Here is a 16,865-nt window from a genome sequence, read left to right on the forward strand (position 1 = left end):
GGTGAATATGGACAGTAGGTGTTATCCTAGGTTCTCTACACATATGCTATGTATGATAATCTGTGTAACTGTGTATACCTGGAGAAACTTAGTGTGTTTCAAGGAAACACGTCCCAATGTTTCTACCCATACCGGGGATCGAACCACGGACCTCAGTGTGAGAGCTCTCCGAAACTGTCAAATTTAACTACTCTCGTCAATAAAAACACACACACACACACACACACACACACACACACACACACACACACCTTAAAAGCCTAATAACTATCTGCTTAGCTAACTTAATAGTTATAATCACAACCATAACTTTTAAAGGGGTGGAGAGGTAAGCCAGCGGAAGGCCTCTGTCAAATAACCAAAAGTTCCAGCTATTGGTCATCATATGACTAAGACCCGCGTCAGGAAACTTGTCCCGTTTCCAAACAAACCTTACCTAACCTGACCTAATTTAAAAGTCTGCGTCCAGCACAGGAATTTACGTGGCCATTTGACGAGACATTCTGATGGCAAATAAATTATAATATGGAAGCGCTAAACCCATAGGATTACACAGTGCCTGTGGGGGGGGGGGGTGACTGGAAGGTATTCAGGCTTAATTCAGGGAACTGGAGCACAGATCCAATTCCCCTAAATCAAAAGCCCCTCACCAGCATCAAGGAACCTCCCTTGAGGGGCCAAGAGCCTTACATCGCCTGGACAGTGAGGTAGTTAGCCCCAACAACTACCAATACTCTTATCAACAGTCAGTTAATTTAAAGGTATTGCTTGCTAGGAGTTTTATTGGTTTAGAAATATACAGTATATGTATATACATTTTAAAAGACTTATTTTAATATAAAAAGAAATAAAAACAAATTAATTTATCTATGGCAAAGGTCGTGCTGACAGTAGCATTTTCTTGGTCTATATTATTTTTGTTTTACATGGAACTCGCTAAATGTACAAGTGTAACAGCGCCTGGTCGTCCGTTCAATACCTCGGACAACTGGTGACAAGCGGAGACCAGAGAGGCGAAGATATATGACTTTAATCGCGAGGGAGGTGTATCCAGGCTGTTGCAACGAGGCACACTGCTCTTGTGTGATTTATGGTTAAAATTGCGTAGAGATAAAAACTGGATAGCCTTCTCCCTCACTATTTTTACTACTTTGATATTATAACATTGACCACTGTCTAGGACAGTAACAGCGTAGATTAACATCGTTGAAGCTGCGGTGTGGGAGAATGGGAGAGTCTGCGACGTGTCCTGGTGGGATGCGGCATGTCTCTGTGCAACACGACAGGAGATGAAGAGGAAGATCGTCTTGCACGCTGATGGTTGCGATATCTAGAGCACTCTCTTACAGAACAACCACCACCACCACCTTCTCCTGATACCTCTACACTTCCCAGTGGTGTTCTGATCGACATCTTGAACTCAGGTTTTGCCCTGAGGGTGATGTTTATTTTCCTTCCCTGTGAAGAGGTCTTGCTGCGCTCACCTACTTCTTCTTTCTTCCATTTCTTGGAAGAACTGAGAGACCAGCTCTCACGACGTCGAACTGCCATGCAGGATGGTCCGACAGGGCTGAGAGACCGGCTGTTTCGACGTCTAAGAAGGTTGTCAAGTGGTTTCGATGGGCTGAGAGACCTGCTATTCCGGCGTTTAATTACTTCGTTGGATGGTCTGGAAGTGCTGCGAGACGGATTCTTTTGGCACTGAAATGGTGTGCCTGGTGGTCTGGAAGGGCTAAGAGATCGGCTGTTTCTTCTTCGAAGTCCTTCGTCAGGTGGTCTGGAAGGACTGAGAGACCGGCTATTCCGGCGTCGAAGTTCTTTATCTGGAGGCCTAGAAACTATCATATTCCTAAGAGATGAGGAACTAGAGCCTCGCATCTCCGCTCCAAAATAATAGACATTTTGTGTAGAGCAACTAGGTATAGATTCCATTTTTTCATCTGTTTTCAATTTGTTAATGCTTATTGCTGGTCTGATGTTATTACCGATATTTAATTCAGGTTTAACGAGAGATTCAAAACCTGCAGACTTTCCATCAAAAGTCCTGCAGGAAATTTTCCTAGAGTCACTTAGCTTGCCATCTCTTATAGCCACGGTCACCCCTTTCTGGATTTTACTGCGAAGCGTGTCCTCGTTTCCGTGGTTGCCTATTTCCTTGTTTGGTGGATGAATATATCCGCAACTGCTGTTTCGAGGTGGCTTCGCGGGGGCAGATTTTCTTATGGCCGTCTTCCTTTCATTTTGTTGTGAATCAATACCTGTATTGAATGATTTTGGAGGTACACTGTTAGGTTTCTGTCTCGCTTCTGTTGACCGAGCTTGTATTCGGGTTTGATGGCATACTAACCTGTCAATATCTTCTTTAAGAAAGAATTCTGGATCTTCATATACGTGCTCCTTGCTCTCTTCTCTGAAGCTTTCCATAGGTCGTGAAGACTCAGCCACAACATTCTCAATGTGTCGTCCATCTGGGTTCACCTCCCTCGATACATAAAAACATTTCTCACGAATTATTTTGCATTTCAGATTCTTCGTTTCTTCCAGTTCCTTCTTACAATGCATGGGCCGTGCAGATCCCACTTTGCAAATGGCGCTGTTTGCCTCCTGGTAATCTTGCTCTCCACGAGTGCTTATTGCACTTGTTCTATCACCATCTTCATTTACGGACACGACTAACATGGAGTCTCTTTCTCCTTTTGCTGTCACTGATTTAGCCTTCAACTTTTTTGATCGAGTTTTATCCTTCTGACTTTTTCCGGATGTAAATGAGTTGGTGGCAGAGAATCTCGCTGACGAAGGGGCAAAAGAGCACAGACTAGGTCCCCTTGAAGATTTCAATGTTCTGGCGGTGGCTGCTTTAGTCCTGGAGGACGGGGCAATCCCAGTCATGATGGGAATTATATTAGAGGCGAGCTGCAGCAAGGCTGATCCAGCCAGGGACTCTCCCACACCTAGCCTCCTGCTGGACACAGCCTCCGGTCCATCTCTCTGCCTCAGTTCTGTAACATACATTCTTGTATAAACACAAAGGCAAAAATCTCGTAATATAACAATAAATTTCAGTGGTTTAGTCTATTGTTGGAGGAACGAGTCAAATTGTACGACTGAAAAAGATTGAACAGTTTGGTTTAGTTCTTGTAACGTCAGCTTCCATCATTAATTTTTACCACAGCTAATTTTCAGCTATCTTGAAAAAAAAATGGCTATTTCCAGTTGGTTGATCGCTTCTGCAGAGAAACCAGAAAGGCTGGAGCCTCGATAAAACAGCATTACCTACCTATTTAAAAGGCTAAGATCACAAATGTTGCATGTTCAATTCATCTGATAATGGGCACAGGCAAATCAGAAAGCCGGAAGCCATGCACAACTGGCTTTGCAGTCGGCCTCCAGTATTACGTCCACAATCTGTTTCACTTCAAACCATACCACGGGCGGGGATAGAACCCACGATTTAGGGAGTCCCGTTTCACTTCGTTTAGGTTAGTGTGGAAGTCACCAAGAACGTTTTGAATCATGGAAAAATAACCCATCTCTTATCTAGGTCGAGTATAAGGAAGGACAAGGTTGCTAGGGTTCAGGTCACACACAAAAGCCATAAAAACCCGAACCCCATGAGTGTTACAGGGGGTAGAAGAGTTTCAAGAGGGAAAGGGACGCAGAGGCAGACAGCGCTAGATATAATGGTTATAACGAACTGTTACACGCATTGATGAAAACTCAGTACTCACCACAGGATGGGTAGTCCATGTCTCTGGCCTGCCTGGGCAGCGGAGGAGGAAGATCTGTGTGAAGACAATGCAAGAACCTATCTTCGAATTCTTGACTCATCCTTCCTGACGACAGCTATCAAGTCTTGCCACTCGGCGAACTGTTGGGGAACATTGTGTGTAAACAAATATACATTAACATGTATAGAAAATTTATACCACGACAAGCAAACCACTGAATTTATATTAAAGTTTTAATTTCGCATCCAAAAAAAAATAGTTAAATACCAGAGTTCGTAAGAGAAAAGCCTCATTAGTCAGTCACCTATTACAATATATCATTATAAAGAAGCGCTATACCCACAAGGGTCAAACAGCGCTGCACACTATCATTAAAATAATCAAATCAACCAAAACTAAGCGCTAAACTCACAAAGGTCATATTAAAAAAAAAAAAAAAAACCTACTAGACATATAGCCGACAAAACAGAATATTTTAACAATTTAAACTAATTTAAGTACAGTCTTTTACTAGCTCATAGTAGACTAGAAAATACATGAAGGGAAGTAGAAAGTACGAGAAAAAAATTCTGAAAAACTAGAGTGTATAACAAAATACATTAGAGGTGTTGCATGGTTCGTCTGCGGTGTGTATAATGTGAGGCGGTGAGGGCCACTCAGGGCTTTACTAAACTCACTCTGGGTCTTCTTAATAAAGTAATATTACTGTACATATCTGAGAAAGTTATCAGTTAATGGGTGCAGTTCTCGGTACACTCCCCCACCCCCCCTCCTATACCACCAGCATCCTCACCATTGCCACCCTCACAACCACTCTTCTCACCACCCCTCAACAATCATTCCCACCGCCACAACCATAATTACCACAACATCCATCACCATCATATTTAACTCGCCAACCTAAAAGATCTACAGACAATCCAAACACACACACAACCAAACCACAAACCTCACTCAAGGAGGAAGATCTTGGGGTGATCATAACATCGAGCATGTCTCCGGAAGCACACAACCAGACAACTGTTGCAGCATGTGGGCGCCTCGCAAACCTGAGAATAGCATTCCGATACCTTAGTAAGGAATCGTTCAAGATACTGTACAGTGTACGTCAGGCCCATACTGGAGTATGCAGCACCAGTTTGGAACCCACACCTTGTCAAACACGTCAAGAAATTAGAGAAAGTACTAAGGTTTGCAACAAAGCTAGTTCCAGAGCTAAGGAAAATGTCCTACGAAGAAAGGTTGAGGGAAATCGGACTGACGACACTGGAGGACAGGAGGGTCAGGGGAAACATAACATACAAAATACGGCGTGGAATAGACAAGATGGACAGAGACAGGATGTTCCAGAGGGGACACAAACAAGGGGTCACAGTTGGAAGCTGAAGACTCAGACGAGTCACAGGGATGTTAGGAAGTATTTCTTCAGAGTCGTCAGGAAGTGGAATAGCCTAGCAAGTGATGTAGTGGAGGCAGGAACCGTACATAGCTTTAAGACGAGGTATGACAAAGCTCAGGAAGCAGAGGGGCCTAGTAGCGCTCAGTGAAGAGGCGGGGGCCAGGAGCCGAGTCTCGACCCCTGCAACCACAATTAGGTGAGTACAAACACTATCAACCACAAACACTACCACAGACACTATTAACCACAGTCACACTATCAACTTGTCACACTATCAGCCACAGACAAGAGAACAAACTCACCAGTGGGACACCTCACCCGCTTTATGCTGGCTGACTGGCAAATGAGTCTTCAACTTGGGTCTCTGACACCCCTATCATCCACCCTTCACACCTTTCCTCCCCCACCTTCCCCACCAGCCCAACACAATCAGCATTATGCTGGTACCTCCATAACTACCATCGTTGCTTAATCACCCTGTTTACCCTCAATTCTTTCCTTCTATCTATCTATCTATCTATCTGTACTTCTCTATATAGGTCAGAACCCCTGCATGAATAGACCTTAGTTGTTGGTGAATGACTCTCGATCCGAGGAATTGGAACCACCCTCGTCTTCTTCAGATCAGACCTGATCGCCTCTTGTTACTCAGGTTCATTATGTTTTTTGGGTTTAACGCTTGCCAGTAATAATATATTGTTGCAGTTTTATAACTGTGGTGTAAGTGCGCCTCTGGCAAGACAGTGAAGGAGTGAATGATGAAAGTTTTTCTTTTCCGGGCCACCCTGCCTTGGTGGGAGACGGCCGATGTGTTAATAATAAAAAAATTATGAGCCCAACAGAAATAAATCATACTGGCTTTATTGAGTTATCGTGGAATAAATGTGTAATGTAGTACAGTCTGTGAAACCATTTGTAGCGGTCTCGAAAAAAAAACAAAATTACACACAGGGTATATAGCCGTATGGTACTGACCTATACGTACTTTTCCAGTTATTCCTGCATGATCCACTGGCTCTTGTACCAGTCTCTTGTGCGATACTGAGTCAGAAGTAGAAGAGTTCAAGAAAATACAGTCTACCCATCCCTTTCTCTCCTATCTTCTGTTACCTTGTTGTAGAACTCCAGGAGGTTTGTGACAAGATTTTCCATCTCTAAAGCCGAGTTGGTTGTCAAGTATGAGCCCACTACGTTTTAGGTGCTCCATCACTCTTCTGATAATCTTCTCCATAACTTTATATACTATACGTGTCAGGGACACAGGTCTGTAGTTTAATGCTGCTTGTCTGTCTCCTTTCTTAAAAATTGGGACTACATTTGCTGTCTTCCACATCTCTGGCAGCTGCCCTGTTCCGATAGTATTGAAGACTGCTGCTAGCAGCTTACACATTGCCTCTGCGCTCGCGCTCTCTCTCACTCTCTCTCAGGATCCACGGAGAGATGTTATCTGGTCCCACCACCTTCCAGGCATCTAGCTCACACAGCAGTTTTTTCATCTCCTCCCCGGTTGTGTGCACTGTGTCCAGCACTTTGCTGCATCAGATTGCTGGAAGCCTTTCTGTCTCTGACTACCTCCTAAGTCCATGTTGAGTTCTCAACAGAATTCCTGGCCATTCCTCGTGTGCCTCTAGGTTCCCCCCTTTCTCAAGGGAGGTTCCTTGACGCTGGTGAAGGGCTCTTGATCTAGGGAATTGGATCTGTGCTCCGGTTCTCTGAATCGAGCCTGAATACCTTCCACATCCCCCCCCACACGCGCTGTATAATCCTACGGGTCTAGCGCGCTCCCCCATGATTATAATCTAGGTTCGCCCAGTCTCCATGACCAGTAGCTTTGCCTGCCTACGTGAGCCCTTCTGGCCACCTCATCTAGTGTGTTCACCATTCCTCTGTGATGCCCATCATTATTATAGCTCGTGTATCTCTGTGTATATATGCTGACACATGGATTTATTTCTAAGTTCAGGCATTCAAGTTTTCATGGCTCGTGGTGAATAGGCGATACACAGTCTTAATGACCTTCGTGTAATCGATTGGCTTGAAACCCCATTAACTAGCCAAGCAACCCAATAATAATCTTAATTTCTACAAGTACAATGTATACAGGCCTAGCTGACATCGTTAATATACTACTGTATAGAAAGCCACTTGTTATGCTGAGCTTCTCGGGCAAATTAGGCAAATTTTGTCCCCAGGATGCCACCCACGGCAGTCGATTAACACCCAGGTACCTATTTTACTGCAGGTGTCTTAAGGAAACACGTCCTAATATTTTCACCCGTACAGAGGATCGCACCACGGACTTGTGTGTGTGAGCTGAGTGCGCTACCAGTCAAGCTACGGGACAATGGGAATAAGTCACTATCTGACTTTGGGTTATCCTAGGTAATCTACCCATATGCTACTATGTATGATAATTTATGTAACTATTTGTGTGTATGAAATTATATCTGAATAAACTTACTTACCTGTTATTAAATAAACATACTAAAATAGTTAGTCCTCAATCTCACTCAAAACTCCTTTTTCTTTAATACTTAAGAGCATGAATTTTTATGGGTAACTATAGTATACTTGAGATTCACGTCTATTTTTGTTGTGATAGTTTCAGCAATGCTAATAAAATTACTATTGTACAAGTGATGGAGGAGAAGTGTCATAATTAATGGTAGGGATGACTAAAAGATATCTATAATTATTAAACTTAATTTACATGTTATAAAGTGTTATAAGGATGAGCGCAGTGAGAGGTCTCTCTCAATGTATATAATACTATATATCCTGAGTGTTTTATCCATTTGAAAGGAATGAAAGTATTCTTGACCTATGGTGAGCAGGGAATATGCAGCCTTAATGGCCCTCGTGTAGTTGACAGGCTTTAAAGCCCTATTAACCAACTAACCCATGTAACCAGGACCGTCTGCCGAGTCTTTCGCTTTCATGGGGAGTGATTTTCGTGTGCAAGTTTGGTACTAATCCCTCTAGGATTTTCCAAGTGTATATGATCATGTATCTCTCCAACCTGCATTCTAGGAAGTACTGGTTGAGGAACTTCAGCGTTCCTAGTAATAATGGTGTTTTATTGCAGTTGTGTGTGCCGTGAAGGTTCTCTGTACATTTCTAGGTCAGCAGTTTCACCTGCCTTGAAAGGTGCTGTTAGTTTGCAGCAATATTCCAGCCTAGATAGAACAAGCGACCTGAAGTGTTATGCAAATTCGGGTGTCATCTGCAGAGGAAGATACGGTGCTGTGGCTTACCACTATCAAAACTAAACACTAAACCTACAAAAGATGTCAAATACGTAAGCCCAACATCAAGGAGACGGTTTTCAAAACGAGTCCTTTGACATTGCTCATTAGAATTACGAATATGTGGCAAACGAGTGTCTTTGGGCTAGTGTCCAGGGCGTTTCAAATATCAAGGTTAAAGTCACGTTAACACACAATAACAAGACTGTTAGTCCCTCAGTAATTACCAAGTGACAACCATCCCCCCTACCTACCCCCTCCCCATCACCCTCCCACCAGTAACAACTAACTACTCACTTCCAACCCCTCCACCACCAGCCAACCCCCCGATCCTTCCCCCTCCCCACAAACAACCATTGACATCAGCCCCCTCCTCCAGGTCAGTGGCGCCATTTAGCCATGGAGGTCAAGAATAGTGGCGCCACTAGTCACTCCTCTGCCATCCACCACACCATCAACACCTCGAGCTCTAACAACCTGTGGTAATTTAAACTTGGATTTCTCCAGTTTCATGGTAATTTTTGATCAGTTTTGAAAATATTTTAGCAATTTTCCCTTCTATAAAATGTTGAAGAAAGCATTGTAAATACATAGTAAGACTTCACACTATTGCTTACTGCAGTTCATGAATAATCTAGTAATGTCCATACTTTTTATCTTTGCAGACACTGTTTTAGCGTATTGCAACTGCCCACAACACGGACTTCACCACACAGCAGCTGCCCACAACACGGACTTCACCACACAGCAGCTGCCCACAACACGGACTTCACCACACAGCAGCTGCCCACAACACGGACTTCACCACACAGCAGCTGCCCACAACACGGACTTCACCACACAGCAGCTGCCCACAACACGGACTTCACCACACAGCAGCTGCCCACAACACGGACTTCACCACACAGCAGCTGCCCACAACACGGACTTCACCACACAGCAGCTGCCCACAACACGGACTTCACCACACAGCAGCTGCCCACAACACGGACTTCACCACACAGCAGCTGCCCACAACACGGACTTCACCACACAGCAGCTGCCCACAACACGGACTTCACCACACAGCAGCTGCCCACAACACGGACTTCACCACACAGCAGCTGCCCACAACACGGACTTCACCACACAGCAGCTGCCCACAACACGGACTTCACCACACAGCAGCTGCCCACAACACGGACTTCACCACACAGCAGCTGCCCACAATGTGGAGAATATCTTCAGCCTACAAGATTCGATAAACTTAATAGCATTAATTAAAACGTAATAAATTAAATGTCTTTCTTTGCCGTGATAATGTTCAAGGAAAAAAAACACGAACACTGTGTGTGTGTGTGTGTGTGTGTGTGTGTGTGTGTGTGTGTGTGTGTGTGTGTGTGTGTGTGTGTGTGTGTGTGTGTGTGTGTGTGTGTGTGTGTGTGTGTGTGTGTGTGTGTGTGTGTGTGTGTGTGTGTGTGTGTGTGTGTGTGTGTGTGTGTGTGTGTGTGTGTGTGTGTGTGTGTGTGTGTGTGTGTGTGTGTGTGTGTGTGTGTGTGTGTGTGTGTGTGTGTGTGTGTGTGTGTGTGTGTGTGTGTGTAAGAACACCAAAGATATATTTCTTTTTATAACTTTGAGACAAGCCTCAACTGCTGTATTTATCAGCAGGAGGATAACATTTACACAATTCGGGAGCTTTAAGCTCGGGGGGGAAAAAAAAAATTTACCTACCCCCAACCCTACTAACAATAGTAGAAATGAGGCGAACAGCCTCAGTTCTGCCATTATTAGTAGTTTGGGGTATGATAAATTTTGAAATGTCATGACCTCATGTACAACATGATCTTCATTGGAAAGATCAATGTATCAACACCTATTCTCTCTTGTCTTCAGCAAGACTTCTGTCGTCTCCCACCCTGATCTTGCCTCACTCAGCACCAGTGTTAGCTCTTCGCTAGAAAACCTAAATAAAAATGGCTCATGTTTAAGTGTCTGGGAACAGAGCAGATGTTGCACAACTGAACATAAATATGATTAGAATTAATGAGGGAAAATTCCTGGGCCTGCACATAAAAAAAGAAAGCATCCAAAGGGTTGGGATCCTCTCTGAGATACGTAGTAACGTACCACAGAGTGAATAGTATATTTATCCCTGCCTCACCTATGCTATTTGTGCCTGGGATCAAAAGCAGCAACCCATCTTAAGCCAATAATCACCCAACATAACAGCCGCAGTAAGAATCACACGCAATCCAATGCTAGACAACCTCCTCCTCCCTCCCCCTCCTTCTAAGACCTAAACTCTCTGTACAGAACATCCACACTACTGTGCAACCTACATTTACAAATTCCAATATTAACCCTGAACTAAAACATTTTGATAGTTGGACCCATAGGCATAATACCTGACAAAAATCTGAAATTCCCCGTGTCCGGCTAAATTCATTACCTCTAACTTGCTCAGCCCTCAAAACTTTGGACTCCAATCCCTGGACTAATTATGTACCTCTGTAATCTTTTGACTACCGCCCACAGGATGGGTATGGGGTGCATAATAAACATAGCCGTTAGTTTAATAAATCTATACAAGAAAAAAAACTATGTACGTAAAAGGGGCCTAAAATCTGGAACTCCAGCCTGAAAACTCAAGAACTGCAGACTCAGCCACCATTTTCAAAACTACCTTTAAAAAACATGTCTCCAACACACCCCATCATCAGGTAACTACATCAAAACCACATACTATTACTCGTATCATGCACACCCAAAACAAAATAGATTCACTCTCAATATCTGCGAATTCCTCATAGGCAGTAACTATAAGAAATCTTAAGTTAACCCTAAGTTCGCCCAACTCTCCCAATATAGGAGCTTCAGCAGAAACACTACCACTCCAAGACTTATAACAATTAGTAAATTTAGTGATGGGAATATGTTTTATATTATCACTATCATAAATCTAATTTACTTCAGTTACCTAATGCTATAGGATATATTAAAATGTACCTCTCAATAACCTGTGTCAATATAGAGTAAGAATTAGGATTATTCTGCCAGAAATGCCTAGGCATGCTAGAGACCTTCCTTGTAATACTTTATATGGTAAACCACACATCGTAACCTTCGCAAGTATATAGATGCTTATCACTGCAAATACTTCACCCTACACAAGTCTTAACACAGGATATTAGAACACTGGAGACAAAGGTCACCATGTCTTGTTGGTCAGGAGGATTCTGACGTAATTAAACAAGTTGGAGAATAAACTCCCTTATATACATTACAACCTAGCCAATCCTACTCCTAATATCCCTTAAATATAGGCGTCTAAATGGAAAAAAAATGATAAAAAGTCTACTTGCTGTACTCTCCTCTTAATCAAACCTGATTGATTTACAGTCCTGTCCCCTGAGTGTTTACCGCCCCCCTTCCCAATTCAAACTTTTACATACGTGCACATTTACCCAAATAAATTTTTCCATTACTATATAAATATATTATCTATGGGGGTTATACACAGGATGGGAAATGTTGGGCAATCAGGTTTGATCCAAGGGGAGGGTACTTGCAACTGCTCGTATTAAGATACCTTCACTAGTACAAAGACACCCCTTGAAGGGCATCCCAATTTAACATGAAGGTAGTTAGGATCATTAAGACATCATTGTATTTCCCCTACACTTCCACGTCCCTCAGCACACTAAGCTAACAACCAACGCTGTGGATTATCTAATCAGTTGGAGCTCTGCCGTATAACAGTCTCCTAACACACTACTATGCCAGCCTGAATTCATAACCTACTTTACCTGCCAGTTATTGCTGGCATCCTAGGCACAACCTGAAGACCACTGCATTCAAGCCCCCCACTCAACGTACCTCTTTCTGGGTTTCTAACTCAGCAGGGTTAATAATCCCATTCTAACACCGAACTAAATCACTCCCGTAACTATACTCATCAGCATCCGATGTTAGTGAATCTTTTCTTCCGACTAACACTTCAGAACAGAGGTTTTCATTATTTTCAACATTAACGTCTGCTGCCAGAAGCGTTACACTTCACTACTTATACAAACTATCAAACCAACTGCACTTCTTAACGCTAATACTTATATTCATACGAACCTGAACGCCGCTTAAATTTACCAATATGGTGAAATTGTGTCAACTCAATAAACCAATATTTAACTTTACACAGTTTGGCCAAAGGCATAAAAAACGTAGAACACCCACCACAACCGCTACCCAAAGCCCGAAACCCACCAACATCCCCACGGAAACCACGTGCAATAACAGACTGCAGACAGCTACTGAAGGTCGTTGGTGGGTTCCTAGGCCTACAGTTCTACGTAATCTATGCCTTCAGGGGAGATTACTCTCCCCTGCTATATGCATTCATAATGCATATAGCAGATTCTCCTGTTCTATACCTTACCTATCCTACTTAACACTACCTAAATCTATAAGTTATTTTGATAGTTGAAACTAAATAATTGTAGACCTACAAAATGTATATACATCAACTATGTAGTACATACTCCAGGTATAGGCCTTACTAATTTGCAGAGCAGTGGCGGTGCAAGGGTGGATGAAGTGAAGGTAAGATCAAGAGGGGTCTAGGTAAGATCAAGGGGGGTCTAGGTAAGATCAAGGGAGGTCTAGGTAAGATCAAGATGGGTCTAGGTAAGATCAAGGGGGGTCCAGGTAAGATCAAGATGGGTCTAGGTAAGATCAAGGGGGGTCTAGGTAAGATCAAGGGGGGTCCAGGTAAGATCAAGGGGGGTCTAGGTAAGATCAAGGGGGGTCTAGGTAAGATCAAGGGGGGTCTAGGTAAGATCAAGGGGGGTCTAGGTAAGATCAAGGGGGGTCTAGGTAAGATCAAGGGGGGTCTAGGTAAGATCAAGGTGGGTCTAGGTAAGATCAAGGGGGGCTTAGGTAAGATCAAGGGGGGCTTAGGAAAGATCAAGGGGGGCCTAGGTAAGATCAAGGGGGGCCTAGGTAAGATCAAGGGGGTCTAGTTAATATCAAGAGGGGTCTAGGTAAGATCAAGGGGGTCCATGTAAGATCAAAGGGGGTCCAGGTAAGATTAAGGGGGATCCAGGTAAGATCAAGGGGGTCCAGGTAAGATTAAGGGGGGTCCAGGTAAGATCAAGGAGGGTCCAGGTAAGATCAAGGGGGGTCCAGGTAAGATCAAGGAGGGCCCAGGTAAGATCAAGGGGGGTCCAGGTAAGATCAAGGAGGGTCCAGGTAAGATCAAGGAGGGTCCAGGTAAGATCAAGGAGGGTCCAGGTAAGATCAAGGAGGGTCCAGGTAAGATCAAGGAGGGTCCATGTAAGATCAAGGGGGGGTCTAGGTAAGATCAGCCTACAAAGTGGTTCTGGTGGCCTGGTGGTTAACGCTCTCGCTTCACACGGTGAGGGCCTGGGTTCGATTCCCAGCCAGAGTAGAAACATTGGACGTGTTTCTTTCAACCTGTTGTCTATGTTCCCCATCAGTAAAATGGGTACCTGGGTGTTAGTCGACTGGTGTGGGTCGCATCCCGGGACACTGACCTAAGGAGGCCTGGTCACAGACCGGGCCGCGGGGGCGTTGACCCCCGGAACTCTCTCCAGGTAAACTCCAGGTAAAGTCTCTAAATATACACTGTATAGCCCAATTTCAAAACAAATACTCCCCCCCCCCCCAAGATGCTCTAATACAGACTCTAGAGTTGTTACGCGCTAAACCCACAGAATATTTTTGGGACTTCAAAGCATAAAGTTACTTGTCCAGGTCCTCTATAACTCTACTGAAAATAGGGAGATGCGGTTATTTCCACATTTCTGAGGAACTGTTATTGATTTTTCCGGCTATAATATATTCTCTGAGGAAAATTTATTCTGTCATGTGAAGCTAAACCTTTGGCTGTGTAGTTTTAAAAATGTTAGACAAATGAGTGGTTGCGAGTTAGACTTGCCTAACATGGGCCAGTAGGCCTGCTTCAGTATAATTATTAACCCGGTAGATTAACACAATTTACACAATCACGTCAGGATGACATCTGACATTTTTATTAGGGTATTTATACTCCCCCAGGATGCGACCCCTACCAGTAGGCCTGCTTAGGGTCAGTAGGCCTGCTTTCTGAAGTTAACAGTAGCCATGAATATAAATGAACATGCCCACTTGTGCCCGGGATCGAACCCCGGTTCTTCAGTTAACGCCACTACCAACCGAGCCATAATATATCACTTACACATTTCTACTTCAATAACCAAACTTTAGTGGACTTGTAACCTGGAATTACCTTACAAGTGGGCCCCGCCCACCTCTGACGTGTCTCCAGCTGCTGCATCTCCACATAGAGTAATCCTCTCCAGATATAACACTAAATGCTATGGGTCAGACCATTTATTAATGTGGTTGTCTCCACCCCTCAGACTGGTCAAGGTTGCTGTGTTGATCAATGTTGCAGCAGACACAGCCAGGCACAGCACTCCTCAGTTACCACACCTGAAACAAAACACATTCGCATTATAACCATAAACATTACACATTTATAAACATTACCATGTAATACAAACTGATATATAAATTAATGTTTAACATGGTAAAACTATCTTTTTCTTTAATAAATATTTCTTTCACATAAACCTGATAACTAACAGTTTGTTTACGTGGAAGTTTATGTGGATCACAAGGCGCAAGTTCCTTGGATCAAGAGACCTTAAAGTTAATTTTCAATAATGGAAAAAAAATAACCCAGAACTGGATACATAATTATGGGTTATGTAACGTCTAGTGTGAGAGTTATTGTTTGATCAGAGGAAGGGGAGTAGCTCCAGTTCCTCGCATCAAAACCCCTCCACTAAGGTCAATCACCCCCCCCTCTCTAAGACATTAGACCCCTAGGAAAATTAAATTAAGACTTATTAAAATATTACTAATTTGGTGACCAAACTGGTGGTGGGGACCAGGAGCTGCAGCTGAACTCTGCTGTTGTACTGACAAATACGTCACCAGACAATACTTACGTTATTTAGGTGTATTATAAGGATGAGGAAGCGGTAAAGCCGGCGGGGCGGCAGGAGGAGCAACACGTCTCTTCTGTACAACCAGTGAAGTTCAAATGACCTTCAGTGACCTTGAGGTTGGTCACTGTCCTGACCTTCACTATAACACCATCACCGATAACCTGACTAACTCTAACTACCAACACTAGATGGCACTACTACATCACCACTACCACCACTAGATGGTACTACTACACCATCACTACTACTCAGGATGAAGAGCTCAGCCCGTGGGGGTCATGGGCTACCTGGGAGGATAAGTTCACTCCCAGGTGACATAGATCACATTCCTGGGATCAAGAGATCACCACCACTCTCAAGGAACCTCTCTCAGGGTCACCACTCTCGCCACCAGAGGCGCTCAACTCCACTACTATTATACCATCAGTACTCTACACGAGAGTATACCTGAAGAGGGTTTCGGGGGTCAACGCCCCCACGGCCCTATCTGCGACCAGGCCTCATGGTGGATCAGGACCTGATCAACCAGGCTGTTACTGTTGACAGCAAGCAGAGGGAGATTATTGTACCACTAGTACTCTACATGAAGGGAAGATTGTTGTACCAAAGTTGTACTCTCTTTCCCTGGTACTATGATTGCTTTGGTTCCCAGTCTTGACAAAATTGGCAACATGATATTCTGGACACTGTGAGCAGTTTTATAAACTTGATTTAACTTCTGTTTACTATGTCTTAAACATTCAACATGTCCATTTGTTGTAGTTCAACCAGGCCTACAAGTTCTCCTGGACACAGGTCTACATGTTCTCCTGGACACAGGCCTACATGTTCTCCTGGACACAGGTCTACATGTTCTCCTGGACACAGGCCTACATGTTCTCCTGGACACAGGTCTACATGTTCTCCTGGACCCAGGTCTACATGTTCTCCTGGACACAGGCCTACATGTTCTCCTGGACACAGGCCTACATGTTCTCCTGGACCCAGGTCTACATGTTCTCCTGGACACAGGCCTACATGTTCTCCTGGACCCAGGTCTACATGTTCTCCTGGACCCAGGTCTACATGTTCTCCTGGACCCAGGCCTACATGTTCTCCTGGACCCAGGCCTATATGTTCTCCTGGACACAGGCCTACATGTTCTCCTGGACCCAGGCCTACACGTTCTCCTGGACTCAGGTCTACATGTTCTCCTGGACACAGGCCTACATGTTCTCCTGGACACAGGTCTACATGTTCTCCTGGACACAGGCCTACTGGAACCAGGCCTACATGTTCTCCTGGACACAGTCCTACATGTTCTCCTGGACACAGGCCTACTGGACCCAGGCCTACATGTTCTCCTGGACACAGTCCTACATGTTCTCCTGGACACAGGCCTACTGGACCCAGGCCTACATGTTCTCCTGGACACAGGCCTACTGGACCCAGGCCTACATGTTCTCCTGGACACAGGCCTACATGTTCTCCTGGACACAGGTCTACATGTTCTCCTGGACCCAGG

At 44.2% G+C, this 16,865-nt stretch overlaps 1 protein-coding gene across 6 annotated transcripts; it reads right to left on the minus strand.

Moving 5' to 3' along the window:
- Positions 1–768: 768 nt before the first annotated feature.
- On the minus strand, positions 769–15,501 carry LOC128701125 (uncharacterized). Of its 6 annotated transcripts, XM_070100543.1 has the most exons (5): positions 15,362–15,501; positions 14,635–14,840; positions 4,678–4,777; positions 3,729–3,868; positions 769–2,999 (listed from the first exon to the last, which is right to left on the minus strand). In XM_070100543.1, the coding sequence occupies exons 4-5, from the start codon at positions 3,826–3,828 to the stop codon at positions 1,198–1,200; spliced, it is 1,902 nt and encodes a 633-aa protein (XP_069956644.1). In that variant the 5' UTR covers positions 3,829–3,868; positions 4,678–4,777; positions 14,635–14,840; positions 15,362–15,501; the 3' UTR covers positions 769–1,197. The 6 variants fall into 6 exon arrangements, with proteins under 6 accessions (XP_069956644.1, XP_069956643.1, XP_069956645.1 ...); XM_070100542.1 differs by lacking the exon at positions 4,678–4,777; XM_070100544.1 differs by lacking the exons at positions 4,678–4,777; positions 14,635–14,840; positions 15,362–15,501 and adding an exon at positions 9,023–9,163.
- Positions 15,502–16,865: the final 1,364 nt, after the last annotated feature.

This window comes from Cherax quadricarinatus, chromosome 73 (assembly GCF_038502225.1).
Source record: "Cherax quadricarinatus isolate ZL_2023a chromosome 73, ASM3850222v1, whole genome shotgun sequence".
NCBI classification, from domain to species: Eukaryota; Metazoa; Arthropoda; class Malacostraca; order Decapoda; family Parastacidae; genus Cherax; species Cherax quadricarinatus.

What these genes read in the sequence shown, in the direction of transcription:
- LOC128701125 (XM_070100542.1), bottom strand. Translation starts at nt 3,828, where the DNA reads ATGAGTCAAGAATTCGAAGATAGGTTCTTGCATTGTCTTCACACAGAT. An exon ending in CATGGACTACCCATCCTGTG is followed by an intron (nt 3,000 to 3,728) that starts GTGAGTACTGAG and finishes TGTATGTTACAG; the next exon opens with AACTGAGGCAGAGAGATGGA.